The following is a 22,482-nucleotide window of genomic DNA, read 5'->3' as shown; positions in this document are numbered from 1 at the left end:
ACTGCTCTCCCCTCACCACCTTGCTACTGCTCTCCCCTCTCCACAGCACTACTGCTCTCCCCTCACCACCTCGCTACTGATCTCCCCTCTCCACACCACTACTGCTCTCCTCTCACCACCCCGCTACTGCTCTCTCCTCTCCATCCTGCTACTGCTCTCCCCTCTCCACACTACTACTACTCTCCCCTCTCCACCCCTCTACTGCTCTCCCCTCTCCACCTTGCTACTGCTCTCCCCTCTCCACCCCACTACTCCTCTCCCCTCTCCACCCTGCTACTACTCTTCCCTCACCACCTCACTACTGAGCTCCCCTCTCCACCCTGCTACTGCTCTCCCCTCTCCACCCCGCTGCTGCTCTCCCCTCTCCACACCACTACTACTCTCCCCTCTCCACCCCGCTGCTGCTCTCCCCTCTCCACACCACTACTACTCTCCCCTCTCCACCCCGCTACTGCTCTCCCCTCTCCACCACGCTACTGCTCTCCCCTCTCCACACCACTACTGCTCTCCCCTCTCCACCTTGCTACTGCTCTCTACTCTCCACCCCGCTATTGCTCTCCCCTCTCCACACCACTACTGCTTTCCCCTCACCACCTTGCTACTGCTCTCTCCTCTTCACACCACTACTGCTCTCCCCTCTCCACCCTGCTACTGCTCTCCCCTCTCCACACCACTACTGCTCTCCCCTCTCCACCTTGCTACTGCTCTCTCCTCTTCACACCACTACTGCTCTCCGTTCTCCACCTTGCTACTGCTCTCTCCTCTTCACACCACTACTGCTCTCCCATCTCCACCTTGCTACTGCTCTCCCCTCTCCACCTTGCTACTGCTCTCTCCTCTTCACACCACTACTGCTCTCCCCTCTCCACCTTGCTACTGCTCTCCCCTCTTCACCTTGCTACTGCTCCCCCCTCTCCATCCTGCTACTGCTCTCCTCTCTCCACCCCGCTACTGCTCTCCCCTCTCCACACCACCACTACCCTCCCGCCTCCACCCCGCTACTGCTCTCTCCTCTCCACCCCGCTACTGCTCTCCCCTCTTCACACCACTACTACTCTCCCCTCTCCACCCTGCTACTGCTCTCCACTCTCCACCCTGCTACTACTCTCCCCTCTGCACCCGGCTACTGCTCTCTCCTCTCCATCCCGCTACTGCTCTCCCCTCTCCAACCTGCTACTACTCACCCCTCTCCCCCCGCTACTGCTCACTCCTCTCCACCCTTCTACTGCTCTCCCCTCTCCACCCCGCTACTGCTCTCCCTCTCCACACCACTACTACTCTCCCCTCTCCACCCCGCTACTACTCTCTCCTCTCCACCTCGCTACTCCTCCTCTCCCCTCTCCACCCTGCTACTCCTCCTCTCCCCTCTCCACACCAATACTGCTCTCCACTCTACATCCCACTACTGCTCTCCCCTCTACACCCTACTACAGCTCTCCCCTCTCCACCCTGCTACTGCTCTCTCCTCTCCATCCCGCTACTGCTCTCCTCTCTCCGCACTACTACTACTCTCCCCTCTCCACCCTGCTACTGCTCTCTCCTCTCCATCCCGCTACTGCTCTCCTCTCTCCGCACCACTACTACTCTCCCCTCTCCTCCCGCTACTGCTCTCCCCTCTTCACACCACTACTGCTCTCCTCTCTCCGCACCACTACTACTCTCCCCTCTCCACCCCGCTACTGCTCTCCCCTCTCCATCCCGCTGCTGCTCTCCCCTCTCCACACCACTACTACTCTCCCTTCTCTACCCCGCTACGCTCTCCCCTCCCCACACCACTACTGCTCTCCCTATTCCACACCGCTACTGCTCTCCCCTCTCCACACCACTACTGCTCTCCCCTCTCCACACCACTACTGTTCTCCCCTCTCCACCCCGCTACTGCTCTCCCCTCTTCACACCACTACTGCTCTCCCCTCTACACCCCACTACTGTCTCCCCTCTCCACCCCGCTACTGCTCTCTCCTCTCCATCACGCTACTGCTCTCCCCTCTCCACACCACTACTACTCTCCCCTCTCCACCCACTACTGCTCTCCCCTCTCCACCTTGCTACTGCTCTCCCCTCTCCATCCCGCTACTGCTCTCCCCTCACCACCCCGCTACTGCTCTCCTCTCACCACCCCACTACTACTCTCCCCTCACCATCTCGCTACTGATCTCCCCTCTCCACACCCTACCACTCTCCCCTCACCACCTCGCTACTGATCTCCCCTCTCCACAACGCTACTGCTCTCCCCTCACCACTTTTCTACTGCTCTCCCCTCTCCACACCACTACTGCCCTCCCCTCACCACCTCACTACTGATATCCCCTCTCCACACCTTTACTGCTCTCCTCTCACCACCCCGCTACTGCTCTCTCCTCTCCATCCCGCTACTGCTCTCCCCTCTCCACACCACTACTGCTCTCCCCTCACCACCCCGCTACTACTCTCCCCTCACCACCTCGCTACTGATCTCCTCTTTCCACACCACTACTGCTCTCCCCTCTCCACCTTGCTACTGCTCTCTACTCTCCACCCCGCTATTGCTCTCCCCTCTCCACACCACTACTGCTTTCCCCTCACCACCTTGCTACTGCTCTCTCCTCTTCACACCACTACTGCTCTCCCCTCTCCACCCTGCTACTGCTCTCCCCTCTCCACACCACTACTGCTCTCCCCTCTCCACCTCGCTACTGCTCTCTCCTCTTCACACCACTACTGCTCTCCGTTCTCCACCTTGCTACTGCTCTCTCCTCTTCACACCACTACTGCTCTCCCCTCTCCACCTTGCTACTGCTCTCCCCTCTCCACCTTGCTACTGCTCTCTCCTCTTCACACCACTACTGCTCTCTCCTCTCCACCTTGCTACTGCTCTCCCCTCTCCACCTTGCTACTGCTCCCCCCTCTCCATACTGCTACTGCTCTCCTCTCTCCACCCAGCTACTGCTCTCCCCTCTCCACACCACCACTACCCTCCCGCCTCCACCCCGCTACTGCTCTCTCCTCTCCACCCCGCTACTGCTCTCCCCTCTTCACACCACTACTACTCTCCCCTCTCCACCCTGCTACTGCTCTCCACGCTCCACCCTGCTACTACTCTCCCCTCTGCACCCCGCTACTGCTCTCTCCTCTCCACCCCGCTACTGCTCTCCCCTCTCCAACCTGCTACTACTCTCCCCTCTCCCCCCCGCTACTGCTCTCTCCTCTCCACCCTTCTACTGCTCTCCCCTCTCCACCCACCTACTGCTCTCCCTCTCCACACCACTACTACTCTCCCCTCTCCACCCCGCTACTACTCTCCCCTCTCCACCTCGCTACTCCTCCTCTCCCCTCTCCACCCCGCTACTCCTCCTCTCCCCTCTCCACACCAATACTGCTCTCCACTCTACATCCCACTACTGCTCTCCCCTCTACACCCTACTACAGCTCTCCCCTCTCCACCCTGCTACTGCTCTCTCCTCTCCATCCCGCTACTGCTCTCCTCTCTCCGCACTACTACTACTCTCCCCTCTCCACCCTGCTACTGCTCTCTCCTCTCCATCCCGCTACTGCTCTCCTCTCTCTGCACCACTACTACTCTCCCCTCTCCACCCCGCTACTGCTCTCCCCTCTTCACACCACTACTGCTCTCCTCTCTCCGCACCACTACTACTCTCCCCTCTCCACCCCGCTACTGCTCTCCCCTCTCCATCCCGCTGCTGCTCTCCCCTCTCCACACCACTACTACTCTCCCCTCTCTACCCCGCTACGCTCTCCCCTCCCCACACCACTACTGCTCTCCCTTCTCCACACCGCTACTGCTCTCCCCTCTCCACACCACTACTGCTCTCCCCTCTCCACACCACTACTGTTCTCCCCTCTCCACCCCGCTACTGCTCTCCCCTCTTCACACCACTACTGCTCTCCCCTCTACACCCCACTACTGCTCTCCCCTCTCCACCCCGCTACTGCTCTCTCCTCTCCATCACGCTACTGCTCTCCCCTCTCCACACCACTACTACTCTCCCCTCTCCACCCACTACTGCTCTCCCCTCTCCACCTTGCTACTGCTCTCCCCTCTCCATCCCGCTACTGCTCTCCCCTCACCACCCGCTACTGCTCTCCCCTCACCACCCCACTACTACTCTTCCCTCACCATCTCGCTACTGATCTCCCCTCTCCACACCCTACCACTCTCCCCTCACCAACTCGCTACTGATCTCCCCTCTCCACACCGCTACTGCTCTCCCCTCACCACCTTTCTACTGCTCTCCCCTCTCCACACCACTACTGCCCTCCCCTCACCACCTCACTACTGATATCCCCTCTCCACACCATTACTGCTCTCCTCTCACCACCCCGCTACTGCTCTCTCCTCTCCACCCCGCTACTACTCTCCCCTCACCACCTCGCTACTGATCTCCTCTTTCCACACGACTACCACTCTCCCCTCACCACCTCGCTACTGATCTCCCCTCTCCACACCACTAATGCTCTCCCCTCACCACCTTGCTACTGATCTCCCCTCTCCACACCACTACTGCTCTCCCCTCACCACCTCGCTACTGATCTCCCCTCTCCACACCACTACTGCTCTCCTCTCAACACCCCGCTACTGCTCTCTCCTCTCCATCCCGCTACTGCTCTCCCCTCTCCACACCACTACTACTCTCCCCTCTCCACCCCGCTACTGCTCTCCCCTCTCCACCTTGCTACTGCTCTCCCCTCTCCACCCCGCTACTCCTCTCCCCTCTCCACCCCGCAACTACTCTCCCCTCACCACCTCGCTACTGATCTCCCCTCTCCACCCCGCTACTGCTCTCCCCTCTCCACCCCGCTGCTGCTCTCCCCTCTCCACACCACTACTACACTCCCCTCTCCACCCCGCTACTGCTCTCCCCTCTCCACCCCGCTGCTGCTCTCCCCTCTCCACACCACTACTACTCTCCCCTCTCCACCCCGCTACTGCTCTCCCCTCTCCACCACACTACTGCTCTCCCCTCTCCACACCGCTACTACTCTCTTCTCTCCACCCGCTGCTGCTCTCCCCTCTCCACACCACTACTACTCTCCCCTCTCCACCCCGCTACTGCTCTCTCCTCTCCACCACGCTACTGCTCTCCCCTCTCCACACCACTAATACTCTCCCCTCTCCACCCCGCTACTCCTCTCCCCTCTCCATCCCGCTACTGCTCTCCCCTCTCCACCCCGCTACTGCTCTCCCCTCTCCACCACTACTACTCTCCCCTCTCCACCCCACTACTGCTCTCCCCTCTCCACTCCGCTGCTGCTCTCCCCTCTCCACACCACTACTGCTCTCCCCTCTCCACCCCGCTACTGCTCTCCCCTCTCCACCCCGCTACTGCTCTCCCCTTTCCACACCACTACTGCTCTCCCCTCTCCACACCACTACTGCTCTCTCCTCTCCACCTTGCTACTGCTCTCTCCTCTCCACCCCGCTACTGCTCTCTCCTCTCCACCCCGCTACTGCTCTCCCCTCTCCACACCACTACTACTCTCCCCTCTCCACCCCGCTACTGCTCTCCCCTCTCCACCACGCTACTGCTCTCCCTTCTCCACACCACTACTACTCTCCCCTCTCCACCCGACTACTGCTCTGCCCTCTCCACCTTGCTACGGCTCTCCCCTCTCCATCCCGTTACTGCTCTCCCCTCTCCACACTACTACTACTTTCCCCTCTCCACCCCGCTACTGCTCTCCCCTCTCCACACCACTACTGCTCTCCCCTCTCCACCCCGCTACTGCTCTCCCCTCTCAACCCCTCTACTGCTCTCCCCTCTCCACACCACTACTGCACTTCCCTCTCCACACCACTACTGCTCTCCCCTCTCCAACCACTACAGCTCTCCCCTCTCCACACCACTACTGCTCTCTCGTCTCCACCATGCTACTACTCTCCCCTCTACACCCCGCTACTGCTCTCCCCTCTCCACATTGCTACTGGTCTCCCCTCTCCATCCCGCTACTGCTCTCCCCTCTCCACATCACTACTACTCTCCCCTCTCCACCCCGCTACTGCTCTCCCCTCTCCACCTTGCTACTGCTCTCCCCTCTCCATCCCGCTACTGTTCTCCCCTCTCCACCTTGCTACTGCTCTCCCCTCTCCACCTTGCTACTACCTCCCCTCTCCACCCCGCTACTGCTCACCCCTCTCCACCGTGCTATTGCTCTCCCCTCTCCATCCCGCTACTGCTCTCCCCTCTCCACACCACTATTACTCTCCGCTCTCCACCCGCTACTGCTCCTCCCCGCTCCAAACCACTACTGCTCTCCCCTCTCCACCCCGCAACTGTCCTCCCTTCTCCTCCCCGCTACCGCTCTCCCCTCTCCACACCACTACTGCTCTCCCCTCTCCACACCACTACTGCTCTCCCCTCTCCACCCCGCTGCTGCTCTCCCCTCTCCACACCACTACCACTCTCCCCTCAACACCTCGCTACCGATCTCCCCTCTCCACACACTACTGCTCTCCCCTCACCACCTTGCTACTGTGCTCCCCTCTCCACACCACTACTGCTCTCCCCTCACCACCTCGCTACTGATCTCCCCTCTTCGCACCACTACTGCTCTCCCCTCACCACCCCGCTACTGCTCTCTCCTCTCCATCCCGCTACTACTCTCCCCTCTCCACATCGCTACTGCTCTTCCCTCTCCACCTTGCTACTGCTCTCCCCTCTCCACCCGGCTACTCCTCTCCCCTCTTCACCCCGCTACTACTCTCCCCTCATCACCTCGCTACTGATCTTCCCTCTCCACCCTGCTACTGCTCGCCCCTCTCGACACCACTACTACTCTCCCCTCTTCACCACGCTACTGCTCTCCCCTCTCCACCTCGCTACTGCTCTCCCCTCTCCACACCACTACTACTCTCCCCGCTGCACCCCGCTACTGCTCTCCCCTCTCCACCACGCTGCTGCTCGCACCTCTCCACACCACTACTACTCTCCCCTCTCCACCCCGCTACTGCTCTCCCCTCTCCACCACGCTACTGCTCTTCCCTCCCCACACCACTACTACTCTCCCCTCTCCACCCCGCTACTGCTCTCCCCTCTCCATCCCGCTACTGCTCTCCCCTCCTTACCCCGCTACTGCTCTCCCCTCTCCACCACGCTACTGCTCTCCCCTCTCCACACCACTACTACTCTCCCCTCTCCACCCCGCTACTGCTCTCCCCTCTCCATCCCGCTACTGCTCTCCCCTCTCCACCCCACTACTGCTCTCTCCTCTCCACCCCGCTGCTGCTCTCCCCTCTCCACACCACTACTGCTCTTCCCTCTCCACACCACTACTGCTCTCCCCTCTCCACCCCGCTACTGCTCTCCCCTCTCCATACCACTACTGCTCTCCCCTCTCCACACCACTACTGCTCTCTCCTCTCCACACCACTACTGCTCTCTCCTCTCCACCTTGCTACTACTCTCCCCTCTCCACCCCGCTACTGCTCACCCCTCTCCACCATGCTACTGCTCTCCCCTCTACATCCCGTTACTGCTCTCCCCTCTCCACACCACTATTACTCTCCCCTCTCCACCCCACTACTGCTCTCCCCGCTCCAAACCACTACTGCTCTCCCCTCTCCACCCCGCTACTGTCCTCCCCTCTGCTCCCCACTACTGCTCTCCCCTCTCCACACCACTACTGCTCTCCCCTCTCCACACCACTACTGCTCTCCCCTCTCCACGCCACTACTGCTCTCCCCTCTCCACCTCGCTGCTGCTCTCCCCTCTCCACACCACTACTACTCTCCCCTCTCCACCCCGCTACTGCTCTCCCCTCTCCACCCCGCTACTGCTCTACCCACTCCACACCACTACCACTCTCCCCTCATCACCTCGCTACCTATCTCCCCTCTCCACACCACTACTGCTCTCCCCTCACCACCTTGCTACTGCTCTCCCCTCCTCTCCCCTCTGCACACCACTACTGCTCTCCCCTCACCACCTCGCTACTGATCTCCCCTCTCCACACCACTACTGCTCTCCCCTCACCACCCCGCTACTGCTCTCTCCTCTCCATCCTGCTACTGCTCTCCCCTCTCCACACCACTGCTACTCTCCCCTCTCCACCCCGCTACTGCTCTCCCCTCTCCACCTTGCTACTGATCTCCCCTCTCCACACCACTACTACTCTCCCCTCTCCACCACACTACTGCTCTCCCCTCTCCACCTCGCTGCTGCTCTCCCCTCTCCACACCACTACTACTCTCCCCTCTCCACCCCGCTACTGCTCTCCCCTCTCCACCACGCTACTGCTCTCCCTTCTCCACACCGCTACTACTCTTCCCTCTCCACCTGCTGCTGCTCTTCCCTCTCCACACCACTACTACTCTCCCCTCTCCACCCCGATACTGCTCTCCCCTCTCCACCATGCTACTGCTCTCCCCTCTCCACACCACTACTACTCTCCCCTCTCCACCCCGCTACTGCTCTCCCCTCTCCATCCCGCTACTGCTCTCCCCTCTCCACCCCACTACTGCTCTCTCCTCTCCACCACGCTACTGCTCTCCCCTCTCCACACCACTACTACTCTCCTCTCTCCACCCCGCTACTGCTCTCCTCTCTCCACCCCGCTGCTGCTCTCCCCTCTCCACACCACTACTGCTCTTCCCTCTCCACCGCGCTACTGCTCTCCCCTCTCCACCCCGCTACTGCTCTCCCCTCTCCACACCACTACTACTCTCCCCTCTCCACACCACTACTACTCTCCCCTCTCCACACCACTACTACTCTCCCCTCTCCACCGCGCTACTGCTCTGCCCTCTCCACCTTGCTACTGCTCTCCCCTCTCCATCCCGCTACTGCTCTCCACTCTCCACACCACTACTACTCTCCCCTCCCCACCTGCTACTGCTCTCCCCTCTCCACGCCACTAATGGTCTCCCCTCTCCACGCCACTAATGCTCTCCCCTCTCCACCCCGCTACTGCTCTCCCCTCTCGACCCCTCTAATGCTCTCCCCTCTCCACACCACTACGGCTCTCCCCTCTCCACACCACTACTTCTCTCTCCTCTCCACATCACTACTGCTCTCCTCTCTCCACACCGATACTGCTCTCTCCTCACCATCTTGCTACTACTCTCCCCTCTCCACCCTGCTACTGCTCTCCCCTCTCCACCCCGCTACTGCTCTCCCCTCTCCACCCTGCTACTGCTCTCCCCTCTCCACCTTGCTACTGCTCTCCCCTCTCCATCCCGCTACTGTTCTCCCCTCTCCGCCTTGCTACTGCTCTCCCCTCTCCACACCACTACTACTCTCCCCTCTCCACCCCGCTACTGCTCTCCCCTCTCCACCTTGCTACTACTCTCCCCTGTCCACCCCGCTACTGCTCTCCCCTCTCCACCTTGCTACTGCTCTCCCCTCTCCCTCCTGCTACTGCTCTCCCCTCTCCACACCACTATTACTCTCCCCTCTCCACCCCACTACTGCTCTCCCCTCTCCACACCACTACTGCTCTCCCCTCTACACCCCGCTACTACTCTCCCCTCTCCTCCCCACTACTGCTCTCCCCTCTCCACCTTGCTACTACTCTCCCCTCTCCACCCCGCTACTGCTCTCCCCTCTCCACCTTGCTACTGCTCTCCCCTCTGCATCCTGCTACTGCTCTCCCCTCTCCACACCACTACTGCTCTCCCCTCTCCACACCACTACTGCTCTCTCCTCTCCACCTTGCTACTACTCTCCCCTCTCCACACCACTACTGCTCTGCCCTCTCCACACCACTACTGCTCTCTCCTCTCGACCTTGCTACTACTCTCCCCTCTCCAACCCGCTACTGCTCTCCCCTCTCCACTCCGGTACTGCTCTCCCCTCTCCACACCACTACTGCTCTCTCCTCTCCACCTTGCTACTGCTCTCCCCTCTCCACACCACTGACGCTCTCCCCTCTCCACACCACTAATACTCTCCCCTCTCCACCCCGCTACTGCTCTCCCCTCTCCACACCACTACTACTCTCCCCTCTCCACCCCGCTACTACTCTCCCCTCTCCACCCCGCTGCTGCTCTCCCCTCTCCACACCACTACTGCTCTCCTCTCTCCACTCCGCTACTTCTCTCCCCTCTCCACACCACTGCTGCTCTCCCCTCTCCACACCACTACTACTCTCCTCTCTCCACCCCGATACTGCTCTCCCCTCTCCACCACGCTACTGCTCTTCCCTCTCCACACCACTACTACTCTCCCCTCTCCACCCCGCTACTGCTCTCCCCTCTCCATCCCGCTACTGCTCTCCCCTCTCCACCCCACTACTGCTCTCTCCTCTCCACCACGCTACTGCTCTCCCCTCACCACACCACTACTACTCTCCCCTCTCCACCCCGCTACTGCTCTCCTCTCTCCACCCCGCTGCTGCTCTCCCCTCTCCACACCACTACTGCTCTCCCCTCTCCACCCCGCTACTGCTCTCCCCTCTCCACCCCGCTACTGCTCTCCCCTCTCCACACCACTACTACTCTCCCCTCTCCACGCCACTACTGCTCTCCCCTCTCCACACCACTACTGCTCTCCCCTCTTCACACCTCTACTACTCTCCCCTCTCCACCCCGCTACTGCTCTGCCCTCTCCACCTTGCTACTGCTCTCCCCTCTCCATCCCGCTACTGCTCTCCCCTCTCCACACCACTACTACTCTCCCCTCCCCACCTGCTACTGCTCTCCCCTCTCCATGCCACTAATGCTCTCACCTCTCCACCCCGCTACTGCTCTCCCCTCTCGACCCCTCCACAGCTCTCCCCTCTCCACACCACTACGGCTCTCCCCTCTCCACACCACTACTTCTCTCCCCTCTCCACACCACTACTGCTCTCCCCTCTCCACACCACTACTGCTCTCTCCTCTCCATCTTGCTACTACTCTCCCCTCTCCACCCTGCTACTGCTCTCCCCTCTCCACCCCGCTACTGCTCTCCCCTCTCCACCCTGCTACTGCTCTCCCCTCTCCACCTTGCTACTGCTCTCCCCTCTCCATCCCGCTACTGTTCTCCCCTCTCCGCCTTGCTACTGCTCTCCCCTCTCCACACCACTACTACTCTCCCCTCTCCACCCCGCTACTGCTCTCCCCTCTCCACCTTGCTACTACTCTCCCCTCTCCACCCCGCTACTGCTCTCCCCTCTCCACCTTGCTACTGCTCTCCCCTCTCCATCCTGCTACTGTTCTCCCCTCTCCACACCACTATTACTCTCCCCTCTCCACCCCGCTACTGCTCTCCCCTCTCCACACCACTACTGCTCTCCCCTCTACACCCCGCTACTGCTCTCACCTCTACTCCCCGCTACTGCTCTCCCCTCTCCACCTTGCTAGTACTCTTCCCTCTCCACCCCGCTACTGCTCTCCCCGCTCTACCTTGCTACTGCTTTCCCCTCTCCATCCTGCTACTACTCTCCCCTCTCCACACCACTACTGCTCTCCCCTCTCCACACCACTACTGCTCTCCCCTCTCCACACCACTACTGCTCTCCCCTCTCCACACCACTACTGCTCTCTCCTCTCCACCTTGCTACTACTCTCCCCTCTCCACCCCACTACTGCTCTGCCCTCTCCACACCACTACTGCTCTCTCCTCTCGACCTTACTACTACTCTCCCCTCTCCAACCCGCTACTGCTCTCCCCTCTCCACTCCGGTACTGCTCTCCCCTCTCCACACCACTACTGCTCTCTCCTCTCCACCTTGCTACTGCTCTCCCCTCTCCACACCACTGACGCTCTCCCCTCCCCACACCACTAATACTCTCCCCTCTCCTCCTTGCTACTGCTCTCCCCTCTCCACACCACTACTACTCTCCCCTCTCCACCCCGCTACTACTCTCCCCTCTCCACCCCGCTACTGCTCTCCCCTCTCCACACCACTACTACTCTCCTCTCTCCACTCCGCTACTTCTCTCCCCTCTCCACACCACTACTGCTCTCCCCTCTTCACACCACTACTGCTTTTCCCACTCCACTCCGCTACTTCTCTCCCCAATCTACCCTGCTACTACTCTCCTCTCTCCACACCGCTACTGCTCTCCGCTCTCCACACCGCTACTGCTCTCCCCTCCCCTCTCCACACCACTGCTGCTCTCCCCTCTCCACCCCGCTACTGCTCTCCCCTCTCCACACCACTACTGCTCTCCCCTCTCCACCTCGCTACTACTCTCCCCTCTCCACACCACTGCTGCTCTCCCCTCTCCACCCCGCTACAGCTTTCCCCACTCCACCCTGCTACTGCTCTCCCCAATCTACCCTGCTACATCTCTCCCCTCTCCACCTTGCTACTGCCCTCCCCTCTCCACAGGCTCTCCACACCACTACTGCTTTCCCCACTCCACCACGCTACTACTCTCCCCAATCTACCATGCTACTGCCCTCACCACAGGCTGCTTCTGCTCCCACCCTCCCCTTACATTCAATCCTTCATTTCACCTCCACAGTCACCTTCACATTCGCTTCCTACTCTCTCTTACTACTCCACTCATGCACATGTTCATTCACTTCCAGTGCCAATTCCTCTCACAAACCAGTACCCCACCTTGCCCACCGCCTGCATATGTTATGATATGATATGGCATTTATAACGCATAATCCTCCTCCACGCTCCTCTGCACTGTCTGTACTCTGCCTGGCCTCTTGGCCCATCTCTGCTTATTCTGACCTCAACCAAACAACCCACAACTACCTGACTTCTTCTTTATCTCCACAACTTCCTGTCACCTAGGTCACCCTTTATAATGCCCTCCTTCTTCCCATTGGCAATCCCTCTCCACTGGTTCCCCAGCTAATCATTCCTGTTTTCTCCTGCTGGGGGATGCTACAAACAACAAAAGGGGCATAAGCCACGCTACTTATTCATATGCTGGGCTGCCTGAGTTCTGACTGGCATCCTGCGGTGGTGAGTTATGGCACTTGGGTCCCAGTTCGTGTGAGCGTCTTGCTGGTTGTCAGTGCACTCGTTCCAACTGGAGAGCCATACCGCAGCTCTCGCACATCGAAACACAGTGACCCTTTAGTGCTCTTTGTGTGTGCCATCCTCCGCTGACTCTGGCACGCCTAGCAGCTCCTCTTGGCTTTGTTTCTGGTTGCTGTCCATCTGGACGCAGAGCAGTCTCTCTTTTCCACATTGCTGGTTACTGTTTACCAGCTCCCAGCAATTCGGGTTCGTTTAGTTTCATCTGGTAATTCATCTGGTAATGTTTCTTTCTAATGCGGGGTGAGGTAGTTGTTCTGAAAACCTACAAAAAGACCTGCCTGCATCATGCGAGAAAGCCATTGTGTGATTGGCACTGTATGCAAGCAAACTGGCATTATAAGAAGGGACATGAATTGGGCACCCTCCCAACTGCCAGCTTCCCCCTCTGGGCTCTCACCCTGGTAGGCCTCCCACCTCGGGCTGAGAGGGGACCCCTCCCCTTTTGGCAAGGTCAGTGTTTTATGATTCTGTGCATGAGATGACTTGCGATGACGTGCTGTTTGATTGGCTGGCTGACTGTCCTTCCCAGGACAGCAACACTGCTGTGTGATTGACAGCAGGTTGTATGAATGGGGGAAAACTGCATAAAAAGCAGGTCTCTGGGACTGGAAAGGCAGAGTCACCACTGGAACGAAAGAACCAACGAGGAGCTGATGGAAGAGTACCCCTACAACGACTGAACTCTGCTGCAGATCCGAATCTTCAGAATCCGACTACAGAGAAGATCCTCCAGGAAACTTCTTCCTTTGAGCTGGTGGGACCAACCGGTTGCCCAAACTGCAAGCCAGCACCCCTCCTCTGGTCGAATTCGCTGTACAGAGCTACAGTGGGCCGGATAGCCAGGAAGGTCGGACGCTACTTGGGTTTTAAGGAGCACACCTTTTATTTGTTGCTTTGCTCTGCTGCTGGTTTCTTCCCTGGATAGTGCAGGACCCTCCAGTCTTCCTACTTCTTGTCAGTCTGACAGTCGCTTCAGGAACCGTGAGCCTGCAGGACCTACCAGGAACGTCCGCCTCAGCTACGGCTCCCTCTCCTTGGTTTATAGTGGATTCCTGGGCATTCTATTAAGCATTCAGGAAAGATGGAGTGGTCAGTGTGAAATACAAGGTGAAGAATAAGAGTCAACCTTCTTAAGTGTAGATTTATCCTGTGAGTAGCAGAAAATCTAAACCCAAGAATTGGTTTTTGTGGAAGCACTGCAAAAAGGGTGATATTTTATGGAGTGAGAAACTATCCCAGCACCATCTGGAAGTGACAGTGGGAGGTACTTCTGTCTGAAGATAGCTGGGAATTTGAAAAGCACAGGCATTCTTGGAAATATATTGACTGTCCCAGCATCATCTGGAAGTGACAGTTTTGGCAAGATGTGGCATTTCGCTAGGTTGTGTAAATGTAACAACAAAACTACGGAGACAGAAAAAGATGTTCAATTTGTGGGTGAAGGGAGAAGTGAGTGGGCAAACAAAATTGTACATATTGTGGGAGGTATAGAGAACGATGAAGAAGAGTATGTACCTCCGGAAGTGAAAATTGTTTAGGCAGGGTGTCTACAGAAAGCATTAGCTGATTCTGGATCTCCATATACCATAATTGCGAATGTAAATACAAGGAAATCTGGGACGACAAACTCCACATATTACACAACACTCACATTATGCCAAAAGCCTATGGTGGGGGGAGGATTGATATCAAAGGTTTTATGTGGTGAGACATTGCCTATGGTAACAAGAACATAAGAGCAAAAAAGTGTACGTGGGTGCCAAAGCTGATTGTTTATTAGGTTGGCGAACTCAATGGAAATTGGGCCTTGAGTTACATCCAGGCAAACAGATGCAGGTCAGAGCAGTAGAGGTAAACAGGGCAGAAACATTTGCTAAAGAGTTGGGAATCCGGTTCAAGAAGGTTTGTGGGCATGGCATAGGTAAACTTAAGGGGTATTGCCATAAGGTTGAATTGTCTGCACATGCCACACCATCTGTGCACAAAGTATGCAACCTGCCATTGGGTGTGAGAGAGAAAGTGAGGGATGGATTTCGGCATAATAGAACCCATTGAAAGCAGCGAGTGGTTGTCACCAATTGAATTGCGGTCACTCAACGCCCGGACGGTCGCATTGGACTATGTGTGGATTTAAGGGACCTCAATAAATCTGTATAGGTCAATAGATACCCTTTACCTAAGATCAATGAAATGCTAATAACCATGGAGGCAGCGGAATGGTACACTACTCTGGATCTTTCATCATCATATTACCAGATGGACTTACACATTTCATCTTGGGCCTTAACAGCTTTCATCACTTTGATGGGTGCTTACCAATTTAAAAGGATGCCTTTTGGGTTAGCATCGGCATCCGTCGTAGATTATGGAGGATATGCTGGGGGACATACCGGGAGTGAAGTGCTTCAAGGATGACATACTAATTGGGGCAAAGAATGAAAGTAAACATGATGCAGAGTGTATGAAGTATTAAGTGACTGGAAAAGGCTGGTTTGATGGTCAGGTTATGCCAGTGCCAATTTAAAGTATATCAAGTATTGTGTTTGGGGCATAGGCTCACCAAAGAGGGGATGATTCCAAGCCCGGAAATGGTGTATTCGATTGTGGCAGTGAAATCGACTACCAAAAAAGATTAGCTGAAATCCTTCTTAGGGTTAATAGAGTTTTATTCAAATTTGTGGGGAATCTAGCATTAAAAAGGCAACCGCTTAGAGCCCTGCTTAAGGAGAAGAAGGAATTTGCTTCGGGTATGGAGGAATAAACTGCTTTCAGAGATCTTAAGGAGGAAATTGAAAATGCACCCACATTGTATTAATTTTACCCTTTGGCGGAAACAATTGTGTCAGTGGATGCATCAGGGTTGGGGGTGGTCTTGAGTCAGGTCAGGAAAGGCAGAGAAGTGCCAGTAGCTTTTGCATTTAGAACCCTATCTGACACAGAACGTGAAAGCCTTGCATGTTATTGGGCTTCTGTATATTTTAAGACTTAGATTGGGGCAAACTCTTACAAAATCAGGAGTGACCACAAGCCTTTGGCACATCTATTCTCTACAAAAGGATCTGGTCTAGCGACCCCTAGAATTACTAGGTGGTTAGCAGCATTACAGAGTTACAATTTCACTGTGGCGTATGTTTCAGGGAAATGCAATCCGGTGGTGGATTGTTTATCTAGGGCACCCATCGAGGGGTGGGGCCTCAGGAGGATGTAGGGGATGAGTGGTTTGCACAAATTAAGAGTTCAGTTTGTGATGAGAGAGGCTGTATTAGGAATGGAGCAAGGTTGGCACACAAGTGAAGCAAACAATAGTCCCTATTACACATTCAGAGATGAATTGAGCAGCTTGGAGTGTGGTCTAGCTCGAGGGAGAGGCAGATTCCCCCTTTATCATTACGGGTGAACTTACTAGGAGAGCACACAATGGTCATTTGGGAATACATCTAACCAAAAGAAGATTAAGGTCAATGTGTTGGTGGCCGGGAATTGATTCTATGGTAGAAACTGAGGTGGGCTATTGTATCCCATGTTCGGTGGAGACTGGCAGTGTGGACATTCCGGAGAGGCCTTGGGAGAAGATTGCAACAGACTTTATATGTCCCATGTGCATACGTCGGCAAAAGAATAGGTTTGCGATAGTGGTAGTTTACTACACTTCCAGGTGGTTTAAAGTTGAGTTTGTAGACAACATATCTACAGGAGCTGTAGTTGAATTTTATGAAAAGTTGTTTGCCTGGTAAGGTTATCCAAAAGTGATAGTATCTGACAATGGTGTTCAGTTAGTATCTAATGAAATGAAGCAGTACTTAGAACTTCATGTAATTGAAAACTATCGTACATCTTTGTACAATCCAAGAGCAAATGGCTTAGTGGAACGCAAGAATCACATAATCAAAGAATGTTTACAACTATCTTTGGCTAGTGGGCTGGAGAGGAAAAAAAGCATACACGACATGTTGAGGGCACATCGCGACACACCACATGTAGTATTAAAAGGCATACCACCATTTTGCATGAGAGAGAGGCAGTGATATGGGTTCTGATATTTTTCACGATTGGTTAATGCATCAGCATGAAAGTGCCAGGGTAAGAGATGTGAATAGGGAGCAAGGATTAAAAGTTGGTGACACAGTAAGGATAAAAAGGCCTTTTAGAGTACCCAAATGATGTTCTCAATACTTTGATCCAATTGTAATTACGAAGGTGGGTCAGAAACTTGTCGTGACCAGTGATGGTAAACGATGGAGCATGAGCCGAGTGGCGGTCATGAAATACCCTGAAGCATGGGATAGTAACAGGAGTAACATCACATACAATTGGGTGGGGGATGAACGGTACAAGGAGGTTCCTGTACAAGTGGAAAATGAGAGTGGAAGTGAAATTGAGGATGGGCTAATCTCTGGCGATCAGAGGATATTTCCTGATGAGGTTGTTGCCAACAGGTTTCAGCCCACAGGTAGTGAAGGACGTGTCATCAGAGGGGAGGGTCAGGAGATCGGTATGGACACCACATGCCGCATGAGGAAAAGACCAGTGAAATGTAATGATTACAAAATATATAAATGATGTTTCCCATCCTGGCATCATGATTAAGACATCTGCATCTCAGATCTCTCTAACATATTAATGTTTCGGTCATATGTTCATGCTACCGTTTCAAGTACCTCATGCACCTAAGATTATTCTGTGACTTATATTTATCACCTTAAAATGGTCTATGTACAGATTCATGTTTTATATGCTATCCATAAGGTGGATTGTATGTAATATACTTAGATGCGCGAGATGGCACGCACTGAGCTTCCTCACACAAGTCATCCTAGTGCATCAAAGCCGGGACGTGTACATTAATGACAGTTCAACTGTTATATTCATGCTGGCCTCGGCTGTTAAGGGGTCTTTCCTTATCATAGACTCCTTTACAATAAACATTGTTTAATGTACCTCATTATACTTGTCTTACCTCTGTTATATCAGTCAGCTTACTGACCTTGTCACAATACATACATACATACATCCAGGGAGGCTTGGCTTGCAACTGAGGCTGCTGTCTCAGAGGTTGGATCCTTCAACCAATGATCTGTAATTCATGTTCTTTTTGTGTCTGTTCTTGTAATGCCTCTACTGTGGCCATTTGGCAATTTCTAGAGTTCATCCCTGTGCACCAGTCTCGTGTTAGAGATTGCCACCCAACCAGTCACTATGCAGCCCACTTTACTTGAACAACGTTCTCTGGTCCACCTCTGGATGGACCTCGACACAGGTGGTATTTGAGTATCCGAGAGAAGGATCTGATGCCTCCCACATATGTGTCTCAGAACGCCATTTAAGTCATGCATTTATGGCTTCCATACCAATGGGTCTTTACAGACTGCCATCATCGCCCTATCCAGATGGGCCCTCGTAACTGCCTTGCATTCATTTTTCACCTTCTCCCTCCCAGCCTGTCTGCCTCAGATCTGCCTGTTAATCAGCTGCCACGATGCTTTTCAGCCAATGACTGCCTTTACTCCAAATGTTGGTTTGTTTTATAGTGACTGACTTTCAAAGGTTTTGTTCCTTCTTCCCTTTCAGCTCTCTGGCTCCTTAGCTGTCTCCTTATTGTTTGAAGTGCCAAGGCAAAGCTGTCCTTGGTCTGGCAAGACATCACCCTGCGAGGGCACTGTTCTTCGCATACTGTCAGAAGCTAGCCCAGTGTTTTCCAGTTCCTTAGTGTCTGCTCTTGGCTGTCCCAATGGAAAACTGTCCTCCCTATTCACAGGGTGCTCTAACCCCCTTTAAGGTGTCACAAGTCATGAAGGGGTCAGGACTCCCGTCTTGGGCAGGAAAGTGCAACAGGCAATCTTTACAATGTCTGACTCATATTCTTTTCTTTTCCCAGAAAAAGATGGAAACTCAGAGGCTGAAAACAGTGGCTGAGTTTGATGGACTTCGACAGCTCCTGAAAGAACAAGAGCAGGATTTGCTCAGGAGACTGGAGGAGATGGAGAGGACCATCGCAGTGGCAGAGAATGCAAATATATCCAAATTATCAAGTGAAATATCTTCAATGAAAGCCCTGATAGATGAGATAGTGAGGAAATGTGAGCAGCCTGCAGAGGAGCTCCTGAAGGTGAGATGCTGCGCGACAACTAGAATATAAACACGCAACAATGTAGAGAAATAGACTTTCGATATATCCCTTCCTTTCACCATTTTATCAGTTGCTCAACCTGTCCGACCACCTTTAGAGATGGTGGAGATCTCTATTCATGGTCCTCAAACATCAATGCAATCACATTTGTGACATGGAAGAAGTCCCTAGTGCTCTCTTATTACCCATCACTGTAACACATTTCCTGCAACTGGGACCGCACATCCACTGACCTCCCTCCTACCGGCTACAACATCCTTCTCAAGAGCTGAAGAACAGAGAGTGGCCAAGGGGTTCAGAGTTATCTTCTATCACTCAATGTCTAGCAAGAACATTATCCCCCTGTAGTTGAGTTATATGTGCGACCAGCCAGACCACGTACTACACTAATGCAATCATTAGCTGTCCACCAAAGATAGTATGGGCTGCCTTCTCCTTTGACCTTTTGCACCTCGCTCTCCGTATATTTGCCATATCAGGCAGCCCGCTCCTCCACATCAACATCAGTGTAGAGGGCCCACTGATTTCCTATGTTTGAGGTGTGGTTGGTGGTATCCATTGTGACGGGTCAGTAATGCGAGGCGGACAACTCCTTGTGGCTTTCTCAAAGTAAGACATTTGATTAAAGTAAAGGCTTGCAAATAAAGCCTTGCTTGCAAATCTCTACCGGGGAATTCCCTACCTAGTCTAAAGGCTAAGGGAACAACCTCTAGCATGGGGGTAAACTGGCCCTCACGCTAAACAACAAATATTCAAAGTAAATAATAAAGCAACACAAGATAAGAAACAATAGTTAAACAATGCTTGGATGACCTTCACCTGTTCTGGGCCAGATCCTTTCCCCATGGTTTTAAAGTCAGCTTCAAGAAAATGTTCAAAGGAAAGGTCTTCAGACAGTTCTTATTATTTCCAAGTCAAAACAAAAGTTCATCAAACCACAATCCATTGGTAGCAATTCTCTGGTTTGGTGGAAAAGATCCCCTTCTAATATCTATCAAAGAAAACAGAACCAATGTTATTTCTGGTTATCTTCTTTTCAAAAGGTATTTGCCACAGTTCAAAAGAATCGGTATATGACTTCTTCAACTACAACTTTACAAAAGATTAAGACTTCTGCAGTACATTTGGTACATTTGTCAGGATGCTTCTTCTTTGGGTTGCTACTTCCTTTCAACAACCACTCTTCTACTGCTGCAACTATAAAAACAGTTACTTTTGTTTCACAGTATGCTTCCCCAAAACCACTCCAATGTGACATCCAGTGCAACGTGTATACCACCACAGTTCAAGTATTTCTGCCACTGCTTTGTGCTTTGGAATTATTAGCAGAGTTAGGTAGGCAAGGAACTCTTCCCTTTTTATGGCTTTCTAAAAGGGGGCAGCCTCTTTGCTTCTTCGGTCTGTCTCACTGCTGTAAGGATATCTTGCCTCTGCCTACTCTTCCTTTCAGTTCCAGCAGTCTTTTAGCATTACGGGTTATCTTTTGGACTTTTTTTTACAAGCACCCAGCTCTCCTTTCCCAGCTTTCTCACACCTCTTTGGCCCCAATAATTACCCAAAAGCTCCAGTGCCTCTCTTCCAGCTTTAGGTACAATGCCCTAAAGCTGGAAATCTGAGGCCTCTGCTGGTTGGCAACATCACAGATTAGGTAGAGGGGTTTAAACAGGTTTGTTTCACTTTGCAAAGGGATCGCCTCTTGGCTTGGGTATTGCTCAGGAGGATAGCTCAGGAGCAACATGCTCGCCTTGGAAGCAAGATGACACAGAGCAACACAGGTTCAATCCCCGGGTCCGCGCTTAGAAACCTCTGGGTATTAAGCATGTTATAAATAACCAATTAAAAATTAAATTGCTTGTTTTCTTGTCCAATGCAACTACTTCGTGAAATAAAGAATGTCAGTTGTATATTAGACAAGGTTCAGTCTTCAAAGTTAAAGCCATGCTAGATGCACGCGCCCAGTCTTTAAGCTAGAATTTCAAACTTAAAGTATTGCCTGAATTGTATTCCCACGCAGCATCAATAAGGCAACTCCTAACTTCCCACAGGAAACACAATTGGTTGCACGCGGCCGTTCTTTGATGTGGTGTCACTTGTAACTCTTATGCACAAAAAGTTCTGGGAGCCCCTATACCGAGAACAAACACGGCCAAATAACCTGTTCTATGGGTAGGTGCCCACTGGGTAGGGTCTACAACCACGTTTTAGCTCACTGTACCTTTCACAGAGGAGAAATATCCATTTGCATATCAGTCTTTGTCCCACCAACAAGGGCAGTCCAGCACCACTTGAAACTCTTATACAATGTTAACGCCAAGTCTTCGACAGGAGTCAGTAGGCATTCCTCTTATATAATTAAGAACACGTGACCACTCCGGTAGTGTGAAAAGTGTTCAACAATGGATTTCTTTCAAAATAACCCAGCGTGTTAAATTTGCATTGTTAACAGTCAGTTTAAAATTAACAAGCAATTTCTACTCGCTTTCAACTCTATTCGAGCCATTTTGGAGCTGGTTACAGTTACCGGCAAGGCTTGTTGAGTGAATCTGACCGCTGTGCTCACTCATCGACTTCAGGGACACTGCGGTTGTGGGTTGCTCTGCTTCACAGACTTCCTCGACCTCTGCTACTTCTTTGGGCTTCCTTTGGACCCACACCCTTCTACAGCACGGATGTCTCCAGTCCGGCCAACTCAACTGGGAGTTTCCTTTGCTCCCTAAACCCTTGGCTTGCCTTTTGCCTCTGGCCTTGCGTTGCTGCACGGTCACGGCTCTGCAATCACAGCACCTCGGCTCACATGGGGAAAACTTTACTCCCAGCATGTCTTCCTCTGCGCAGCCTCTGCAATGCAGGTTTCTCAGGACTTGCAGGTAAAATCTGCTGTCTCCATGTTCCGGCATCCCTTCTGTGCTCCGACTTCCTCGTGAATTGCCAGCCTTGTGCTTCTCCTCTTCTAGTACTACTACCAGCCTTCCAACTCCTTCTCCAGCCCCTTCCTTCTCTCCTTTCCTTTTGCAGTCTTTTATGCACCGCAGGTAGGAGAATTGACTTGAGGTGTGAGCCATCAGTCCCAGTTGCCTGACTGCTACAATGGCTATTATTAGGCTTAATTGCCTGACTACTACATCTACATGCCTCTTCAGCCTTCTTCCTCGTCTCAGTCCCACTAGAATGCTGGGACGTGTTGTTTGTTTCAACAAAGTTAGTTTTTCCCCCTTTCTGATTATGTATAAAGGTAGATTTCATTCCCCTTATATTTTTAACAGAGGGCCTGCAGGTTTTAACTTTTATTGAGGAAGATGGTTTAGAGAAGACAACATTTCCATAATCCTGTGTAGTGTACCTTTGGAATTGAGGAGGGAATTCAGCGTCTTTCCTTTGGTATAATGTGCTTTGATGTTGCACCCTTAGGTTTTACCACCTTAGATTTAATG

General features: G+C 53.5%; 1 protein-coding gene across 1 annotated transcript in view; it reads left to right on the top strand.

The window, feature by feature from the left end:
• Window positions 1-22,482, top strand: part of LOC138517002 (E3 ubiquitin-protein ligase TRIM39-like) — a 159,374-nt gene that overhangs the window by 69,194 nt on the left and 67,698 nt on the right. The window contains exon 3 of the mRNA XM_069632503.1: window positions 18,800-19,030. Coding sequence (XP_069488604.1) covers window positions 18,800-19,030 — 231 coding nt within the window. The remainder of the gene's footprint in view (window positions 1-18,799; window positions 19,031-22,482) is intronic.

Source organism: Ambystoma mexicanum, chromosome 6q (assembly GCF_040938575.1).
Source record: "Ambystoma mexicanum isolate Mex_15411 chromosome 6q, UKY_AmexF1_1, whole genome shotgun sequence".
NCBI lineage: Eukaryota > Metazoa > Chordata > Amphibia > Caudata > Ambystomatidae > Ambystoma > Ambystoma mexicanum.
Note: the sequence above shows the minus strand (reverse complement) of the source record. Positions and strands in the feature narration are given on the sequence as shown.